Source organism: Phaseolus vulgaris, chromosome 3 (assembly GCF_051622355.1).
Source record: "Phaseolus vulgaris cultivar YP4 chromosome 3, ASM5162235v1, whole genome shotgun sequence".
In the NCBI taxonomy this organism is placed as follows: domain Eukaryota; kingdom Viridiplantae; phylum Streptophyta; class Magnoliopsida; order Fabales; family Fabaceae; genus Phaseolus; species Phaseolus vulgaris.
Window position 1 is genome coordinate 50143099 of NC_143500.1, and position 10535 is coordinate 50153633.

The following is a 10535-nucleotide window of genomic DNA, read 5'->3' on the forward strand; positions in this document are numbered from 1 at the left end:
AAACGAGTAAGTTTAACTCAAACGGAGTGTTGAGGAATTAAGGAGAAGGAGTAAGTCAGAAGGAACAAGCAAGCGCTAACACTTCAACATTTATTACAACTAATCTCAGGTACGTACTCTCTAGGCCTACTTTATCTAAACAAGTACAAATTCTATTTTCTTTCTCACAAATTTTTTTTCCATGTATACTCCTTTATATATAAAAAAAAACTATATAATTTTATATGTTGTTGTATATTAGGTTTCCATTTTTTTTACCATATTATACTAGGAGAGAAAATAAGTGTATTTTTTTAATATATTGTGATAGACATTATTATAATGCTATGCATCTCAACTAAGTTGTTATACTAAAATTGCAATTATTAGTTGTCATTACATGAGCATTCATCACAGAAGAAAAATAATGCAAACAACAAATATAAGGACTAAATCAACTTTAAAAAAAAAAACTAACTAACGAAAAACCTAAATTTTGGAAGATTAAAACGATTACTAAACAAATCACTATTTACGGAGGTAAAAAATCAAATCAAAAGAAGTTCAATTTATTTTCAACTCCTATATTAACCATAAGATCAACACATCTATTACATTCCTAGAAGATGTTGAAAAATAAAGTCAATAAAAGCACAGGTCTTCAACATTTTTTTTAACGATTTGTGAGAAGTCAGGGTACAAAAGAAGGAGGATCATAACTACGCATAGAAATTTTAGATTCAGTAATCTCTAACTTCTGTTGTTTAGAATTAACAAAATTAATGACATTACCAAAAGTTTTCTTATTCCAAATAAGAAGTTTATTTTTAAGAATTTTAATCTTCTACTACAAGATACGCATGGGATAACCAACAATAGAAGGATACTATGACCTTTTAACAACATTAATACAATCATTATGAGTAGAGCATGTTTTAAGAATCTTAAATAAAGGTCTAAAATTGCTTTTGCTAATAGAAGAAGAAAATAACAAAGTTTCATAAGTGTATTTGATTAGAGATTTACAGTCCACCACATTCTAAACATCCAATCAATCAATGTTATAAAAAAACTATGTACAATTTTCATCCATGAGCAACTCTTTTAGTAGACCAAAGAAAGAGATATATGCTTCCATCAATTGATAAATATCAATCCAACTATCCAAGAGATAAGCATAGGTGAAACAACCCCAATAGCTTCAAAACTATCCAAAATAGCATTGAAAATCCTACTAGATGGGCCATCAAGAAAAGAGATACACAAAGATAGATCCATCCACAAGTTTCTTCTGATAAGATAAAAATTTAAACCGCATACCTTAACAACAAGCACAATTTTATTATGCAGATAATGAAATGCAGATGGATTGAGCATGTGTTTGAATGATATTAATACTAATATTAAACTTATCAAAGCAACAAAGGTTAGGCAAAGAAATAAGCCTAGAATTTAAAGCATACATCTTATAACCAGGGATAGATACATAAAAGAAGAAATCATATAAAGTTTGATATGAGTTCAAATAGAACTAACAGTAGAATTGAGAATTTAGGGTTACATAATGGAATCAATTACAAATAGTAACAATAAAAACTTGGTTAGAGGGAGGCGTCATAAACAAAGTTTGATAGCCTAAGGATAATCGCCACTAGAATTGGTAAATTCTTGATAAGATCGCAAGATGCAGGGAAGAACTCTAACAAAGATATATTCTCTCTATTTGTCAAAACATTCATCATCATTATGAATTCCAAAAGTGTATAAATACAAATTTAGTTATAGGTCTTGTCTCGTTTGTAAGTAAATAAAATGAAAATATAATCCCTATATTTCAAGAATGATCATTTGTTTTAGTGGTTAATTGATACTTTCTAACTGGTTCTTGGTTCAAATCCTACTCAAAGCAAAATACTAATATTATTTTTTATATTTTATTCTAGTACTCCAAGCATGTTGTGCATGTAATCAACTTAGTCTTTTCAAACTGCGGGTCATTCAACAATTGGACCTCCAAAAGATTAGCCACCTAGTGCTACAATGTCTTTATGACCTTTCTAAGCATTTCTCTTGTCATGGATCATCTAAGTTGGACCATAGGTTTGACTAACATCAAGCTATTAGACTTATGATCAAGCATAAACTTATTCAACATATGTTGAGGCTTTGCATTGGCAAGTCTTCTAATATTCCAAAAAATAAATTTAAAATTTGTATCTATATAATATAGAAACCACATGTAGTGCTTTTGAAACTTCCCCTCTTATGATGAGATTTGAACTTCACTAAAGGAACTTCATCATCTGATTTATCATTGTCAGGTAGTGAGTCATTTTCTTCCTTGTCCATTCTAAAAGACCAACAACCTCAACCTCAACCTGCAATAAAGGATTTAACACTTAGCTTAAGAATAAGAGAATTAGGAACTTCGCACTAAGTATTCAAAAGCATAATCCAAATAATTAGCCTTATGATCATAATTTTTATTTTATTTTCAGAATTAGTAGAATCCTTCTCCAAATTATGAAGAGGTATATGAATAATAATTGGATTACTATCCATTTTTGAATTGGGGAATGAACCTTATTTTGAACACCAATAACATATTTTGGAGTATCCGTTGCTCTATGTTATCAATCCTCAAATTAGATTGAGCCTGTTTTTCAACAACATTACCTATTCTTAAACCTTGATTATGTTCAAAACACAAACTATCTTAATTAGACTCTGAGACCAAAAAATTTAACCACACAAGTCTACATAGTTTTTAAAGCAATGTTGTTTTTAATAGCTAGTTGAACTTGTTTCCTGCAATTGTTTATAGAATGTCCTATCATTTGACATGTAGAATAATATAGAGGGGGATTTTCATATTCAACATTCACCACAAAGGCAGAGTTGAACCTTTCAACCAACAATCATAGTGGAAGCTCTAACACTCTAGAAAAAAAAAAGCTTAGTCTTCTTCATGGCACAATCTTTGAGACAAAAAGGGATTATAATCCTCCTTGCAACAAAAAAGATCATTCTAGGCCTCTAATACACCATTGAAAGACCATATATTCTCACCCAACATTTTGTCTTCCATCATTGAGGGAACAAAGTATTTGGACCATGCAAAGACTCTCAGGGTTAAGCTCCATGTTCCAACAACAAGAGCACAACATATATCCTCAAGAGAGTTGAAAATGAATTCCAATAATCATTTACCGAAAAGGATGTCTTTCCAATTATTGAAAGAATTTCATAACAAACCCAATTGATACAAATGTTTTTATGTGTAGTCGATTTGTCACCCTTGTTGAGAATAACCATATCATGCAAGTGATTCTTGCACTCTTCAAGACCAATCAAATAATCATCTTTTGTGACCTGAATTGTGACAAAATACCTTTAATGCATAACATAGGAAATTGGTTGAGAGGTATGAGCAAATACGCTATAGCAGCCATTGTCCACATTTTGTTGTTGCATGCATCTTCATAGACCTCTCTCAACACATGACCACCCTAACAATGTATTGTCTCAACAGCACAGAGTGACTTTACCAACAAATCTCTCGTCACAACTGCATCTAAGCTTGGGTAGATGTAGAATAATCCAATAATTAGGAGATGCAACAAATTTGACACATCATTCAATGTGATAGTCAACTCCCCTATAGGTAGATGAAAGGTATTTATATCTACATGTCACATCTCTACAAAGACAAACATCAATCCTTTGTTTGTCGTGTCATAACTTGTACCAACAAGACAAGTTAAGCCCGACAATTCCATTGCAACTTGTATGCGTCCATGAGGAACACCCATCTTAATCATTTTTCTTCCATGAGAACCAATTTCAACTCACCACAATCATTTTCGTCATTTTACCATTTTTATGGGGTGCAGTAGGAAACACCCCTGATTGTATTACATTGTGTGGGGTGTGTTGATAAGAAAAAACATTGTATAGAGTGTAAGTGGGCGCTAACAAGTTCAATACATCCATTAGTGGCTGCTTCTTCCTGCACCTCCATACCTTCTTCTCTCACCTCCATAGATTTTCGTATTTCCAAAAATGCCCCTCTGTAGTATTCCGGATTACATAATCCGGAAGTCATTTTTTAAATTTGTAATTAGCTTCCGGATTATATAATCCGGAAGTCTTTTTTCATATGCATGATTACTTTCCAGATTATATAATCCGGAAGTCTTTTTTAACTTCCGAATTATGTAATCCGGAAGTCTTTTTTCAAATGCGTTTCTGGATTACATAATCCGGAAGCTATTATATGAGGGTGGCGCAAGAAGGATAGAATTGTATTTTCATGTTGTGTATGGAGGTGCCAGAAGAAGATATGGAGGTGCAGGAAGAAACAGTCTCCATTAGTTAGGTGGGTGACCAAATTATTAAAAAGAAAAAATAATAAGAAAATAAATAAATAAAAAACAAATGTGATGTGATGGGTTATTTGGTCATTTAAATATAATTGAATTATTATTGATATATGTATTTAATACTATTTTTATATTTTTATTTGTTCCAATATGCATTTAATGTTTCTTAACAATGTCCTAGGCAATTGTTAACAGGACCCAATCCATATAAAGGTCAAAAACCATTTTGGAAAAAGCACAACATATTGGTCACTTTGTCCTTTCTTGTTCTCACCTTTTTCCTTAAAACTAGGACCAATCGTTATCAACAGACTTCATCACCAGACTGTCAACTGTATGGAATTTTTTTTGAAAAGTACATTGTTTAGGATTGAGGAGTCTGTAATGTGGTAATAAAAACGAGGAAAACAAATGGCCAAAGAAAAGCACATTCATTCCACTGTGCTCGATTCCGTTCTCACCTCAAGTCAAATACTAAAGTTTCACCAACATTTTGGTAATTTATGTCGTCAAAGAAAACACCAATTGGATGGTATGGTAAAGTATAGCATGAAAATGAACACTACATTTTTACAGAAGTTGGAAATCCTTCGTACGCAACAGAAGCTAAGCATATATCAGTAGAAGTTCTACCCATACAATCTTGCTTCAAAGTACACCATGGCTTTCCCATCTGGAACAAATCTCTAAAGCCAACTCTACAAGCAGCTCGAAAAACAAAATAGGAAAATTAAAAATGTAAGCAACAAGAAACATGAATTAACAAATCCACCCCGCTTGCCCTATCTTGCTTCGATGCAGAAAATAAGTTTGCGTCTAATAGGAGCTTACAAATCATCATCAATCAATTCATTCTTCCCGCAGCTTTGCCTGCTGCCCCTTTTGGCAACTTCTCACAAATAATCTTTCATGTTCAGTTTCCAAAATTCATTGAAGTCGCGAGCAACTTTGCCATCTCATGTCTCAGAGCCTTCTTGAACAGTAGGAAGACCACCTTCTCTGATAAATGTTGGGTTCAGAAACTTAGCCACAAAAGCCCACAATTTATATACATCCTCAAAATTCGTTAGAAAGCCCAGTGAAGCCGTAACAACTTCAAGCCTTACAAAGCTACCTTTTCCATCACGCCGACCATTCTCCATTGGCCTGCAAAGAGTTGTATCTTCAAGATTGGGAGCTCCCCGATTCTGTCTTGAGCTATCAAGAATCTGTATATGACTAAGAAAACCAAGACCAAGAGAGATTCCTTCTTTTTCAGCAAGCTTTTGAACAATCTCTGGATTGATTAGCCCCCTACTTATGTCCCTCACATTGAAAGCCACAGCTGCACCTCTTTCATATTTTATTTTCGGACCATATATGTGGACAAGATTTGCTTTTTCACCCCCATCAGACGCAGGCAACTTCAGTTGCAGTAACGAGGTAACGAGCCAATTTATCAAAAACCGAAGTCTAAGTGTAGTTTTATTGAGACCAAGCATATTGACATGGTCAATATGACGACATGCTATCTCTGGTTCTCTCCTGCCCCAGTCCTGTCCATCACCATATTCTCCATCACTTGTCACCTCTTCATCATCAAAGCTAGTTGCAGATACGTCCCCCGGTTCTAGGGTCTGGCTAAGGTACTCTTTACGGTTATCTTCCATGCTAAATGACACTCTTCTTCCCCTACTGGTGGCTTCATTCTCTTCCAAACCAAAAAACCTACCACCACCATAACGATTCCCTTCTCTCCTACCCAACAGCCTGAATTCACCTTCTGTTTCCCTTCTTATGGCACTCTCTTTGACATCAGCGCATATTTCAGAGGTAGAGCCATTCTCCAAGCTTTGATGCCGAGCAAGAGAAGATGAATTATTGAGCCAAGATCCATTATTGACTGCCTCACTGGTTCCAGGTTCTTCCAGGATCTCATCCACATGCAGATGATCTGATCCATTACCATTTCTTGAATAATGATCAACTTCCTCGACATGCTCTTCTTCAGGCACCTCTTTGACCCGGTCAAGTTCCTGTGACATCAGGACAGCCGCATCAAATGACAGCACACGGCGGTCCTCATTAGCACCTAGGTTTACCTCTCTGTCATCGTACATCGGACTGCCATACATCTTAGATGTTGGTTTTGGTGAAGGTTGCTTCTGGTTCCTCCTCCCATTGAACCAGAAAGGTGGTAGGGGGGAAGCTATCTTGTGTTTATTCGATTGACCTACACCATCAGATCCCAATGGACTCTGACCCAAATCAATCCAAAATGAATTGTCCGATGACTCGTCCTCACTGAACACAGGACTTTTTATCATCTCTCCAACAGATATGCTCTCCGTCTCCTCAAATATGGTGCTAGTTCCATCTCTTTCGGAGCTGTCTTGATCCATTTCAGTCTCGAACACATCTCTGACCTGAGCAGATGTGAATGCACCAGAAAAGGCAGGCAACTGTGTTCCCTGACGAGTTTCAGAAGTCTTGTCACCCAGCCCAGTGATTTCATCGTCTTCAATTCCCACAAATTTATCCAAACCATCTACAGAATCGCTCAAATACACTGGAAACTCCGGGGTAATCTTCACCATTCCAGACCCAGTACAACCAGACTGATTTTGAAGGCTTTGCATCACAGATTTCTTGATCAGAAGACACCCAAAGCCTGTGGGATCATATCCAAAAACCCTGTAAAATGAAGTGATTATAAAATCTGGCCGAAAGAGGGACAAGCCAAGTGAATCCATGTCCTTGGGGCCCAACGAACCGGCATCCAGTAAGACATGCCAGTTGTTCTGCTGGGCCAAGGCCATCCACTGGTACGAATACTTAGCCCCAGTTACTCTAGACTGAACTGGGAACACAAAAAGACCAGTCGCTGAATCCTTCTTCCTCTTCTTCTTGTTGGAAATCTGTTTTCTCAAATCAGTGGAACAGAGTTTGAGGGTTGGCCATTTAAACCAAGCACTATACACTTTAGCACCTTTCTCCCTAGCACTCTGACCCATCCAAGCAACGGACTGGCTCTCATGGTCGAACATGGTCAACAACTTTTTGTTTGTGTGGAAAGGGTATGATTCAGCAAGCAGCTTAAAAGCTGATCCTCTGCTGACAGTAAAAACAAGGCCATACTCATTCTCAGGGATATTCAAATAGTCCATAATCCTAGCCTTTATATCATGCTCAACAGTTCCTCTCTCGGCACCACCATAAAGTGCATGGTTACTCAAATTTGCAGTAATCTCAGACAAGCTAAACGTAGAAGACTCCCAGTAATGAATTGTCTGAACAAAAGAGAAGAGTCCAAAACCACAGTAATCAAGGCATACCTTGGGAGACAAATGTGAGTATTCATCAGACCTCAACTGATCAACCTTCTCAGAGGACTGGTACTTAGGGTACATGGTAAGGAACTTGGAAAACGCTTCCTGGAGGCTGGGAATTTCCTCCTCAGACTCGAAGATGCGCTCCGCCGCAAGAGCGGTGGCTCGAAGGAACTCGCGCTGGGCGTGCAGCCTGGCAAGCGATCGGGATCTCCCAAGGCCATCATCCTGGTTGGCAGCAGAGTCCGGCTGGTCTATGTCTTGAGATTTGGAGAGTGAGCCATCTTCAGAAGCCTCTTCAAGGGCTTCCCTGAGCTTGTTTTCTTGCAGCTTCCGAAGCATTGATGGGTTTCTCTTTATGTCAACATTGGATTCATCCTTCCTCCTGCTCTTCTTGTCCATGATCATTGCAGCACAGTGAGAAATGGGCTTCCATAGTGACAGATGCATGCTGCCTTTCTCCTCTCCTCACACAAACCAATCTCAGATTCTTTCCCACACTTCAAACACCACAAAACAACAGGCTTTACTTTAGCCCATCACATCAATCTATAACAAATTCAGCTTCAACTCCTTCACCAACAAAAGATAAGGAATCTGGAATCTTTAAAGACCACACCACCCCAAGTCCCCAACAATCCAATTCATGAAACATGAGTTTTTGTTTGAGAGATAAGCAAACAACTCAGCTCACCATTTCACGAGAAAACCAACAAAGACAAAGAAAACTTTTATTTTGTCCAGAACCCAGAATAGAATTCAATACACAGTGTCTCAGAGGAGAGAGAAGGGTACCGAACGAAAAGAAACCGAAAGAGAGAGAAAGTCAAAAGCTCAAACCCTAGAACCCAGATCCCAAAATTTGCAAGGCAACTCGCAGCAACAAGAAAATTGAAAACAGAATTTTGGAGAAATGGGTTTCAAGAAGAATCAAAGGACAACTAATAGAACCCAAGAAGCTCAATCAGTAGCGAGACACATTCTACAAAACACCTGAATAGCCATCAAAGGTGAAGAAATATCCCTCTCTCTCTTTATTCAAGTCTCGGCAGCATAATTAAAGCACCGGTCACTGCGAATTCTCTTTTTACTAAGAGAGAAGGTTAACCAAAACAAACCGGTTTGGTTTGATATCTGCACTGTACGATTTGCTTCTTAAATTGAAAACCAAAAAGAAATGAAAAAGAAAAGGTAAAGAAAAGAAAAAGAAGAGAAATTTCAATTCAGTGTAACCCGTTGTCCTCTTTCTCTCTCTCTGACCCAGAAACCTCTTTCAACTCTTCGAAAACAACCCTTGCTTAGCATCCACTATAGGTCAAATTCCGTAGTGAAATTATCAGAAATTGCCAATTGGTGGAATTTTGGACATGCTAGTATTTGAGTGTCTTTAGTATTTTGGACATGCTAGAAATTGTTTGATTAAAAAACTAAAAAAAAAAAGTGCAAATAACAAATATAGACGGATTTCTTTTTATAGAAAAAAAAACTTATAAGTTGTGTATATATAAAATATAAAACACAACTTTTTACTTAAAAAAATTTATAGGTATAATTCCTATATAAAACTCACACCTCCTTGTAACTGCTTTTGGGAAGTTTTTTTATAATTTGCTTTATTAAAAACTAAATATTTTATAATAAAATATATTATTTGAATAAAATGATTCAAAATTTTAAAAAATATATAAATAATTTGATGGGTTAAAATAAGATAATTTCAAATTTAATTAAAAGATAAAAAATTAAAATTGTTCAGATCCTCATATTATTCATATTCATAGACATTCAGATACATGCTATTGAAAAATGGTCAACTCATTGAAGTCAAGACATAATTAATTCCATGTTATTAATTATAGCAGAGTTTTGAATTTCGATGTTAGATTTTGTTTAATGTCGAACCTTAAGTATAATTATTTTGACTAATATTAGTTAATGAATTTAATATTTATTAATTTTAATTTAAATAATTGTGATTTCAATTGAGAAAAACGGTTAATGTAGATTAAACTTGTGGGTTGTGGTCGAAAATTATAATCTTATTTTGTATTTGATGATAATATAATTACTCTATTGAATAAGAAATTTAAAATTCAATTATATTTAAATTATTTTATGAAAACAAATGTGAAAAAAAAAATGAAACAATATTTGAATTTTCTTCTGAAATTTTCTATCCAAACACATGATTTTTTTTATCCATTTTAAAAATATTATAATAATTTCATATGTGGTATTGTTGGTGGTTGGTCACAATTGGAGATAAGTAAATAAATTCAAGCCATTTAAGGCTTGTTGTGTAAATTTCATGTTTTAAATCAATTCGATGAGTTCAACTTATGAAATAAATGAGCTTTTTCTAAGTTTGTATAGTGTCTCCAAAAGTTTGGAGATGTCCGTAGGAAAAATAATAATTTACAATAATTTTTGTATTTACTTATATGTAATATATTCAAAATATAACTTTGGCATCTTATAAAAATAAGTTTTTATTATGAGAAAAATTGATAACTATTTAATATAAAAACTTAACAACTTTATTATTTCTCATCATGTCTCAAATGTATTATATTATTATTATTATTATTATTATTATTATTATTATTTGGTTACAACAGTATTCACTTCAAGTTATTATTTCAATGTTCATATTTTTTCGCTCATTTTTTTTTCACTTCTTTAGCATTGTATTCGCTTTTCATAACTCTTTGCTTATTCCTTGTTGCTTTTTTTCAAAGAGAGAGAGAGAGAGAGAGAGAGATTTCACCTCATTAAGAGTTTGACCCAAATATTTTAAATTTCCTATAAAAAAATAATGAACAGAAAGTTTACCAAAGTAAAATAAATATGTTTTTTCCTTTTATTT

At 34.8% G+C, this 10535-nt stretch overlaps 1 protein-coding gene across 1 annotated transcript; it reads right to left on the reverse strand.

The window, feature by feature from the left end:
• Positions 1-4861: 4861 nt before the first annotated feature.
• LOC137808351 (uncharacterized) lies at positions 4862-9025 on the reverse strand. The gene has a single exon (XM_068609422.2). The coding sequence runs from the start codon at positions 8117-8119 to the stop codon at positions 5318-5320; it is 2802 nt and encodes a 933-aa protein (XP_068465523.1). The 5' UTR covers positions 8120-9025; the 3' UTR covers positions 4862-5317.
• Positions 9026-10535: the final 1510 nt, after the last annotated feature.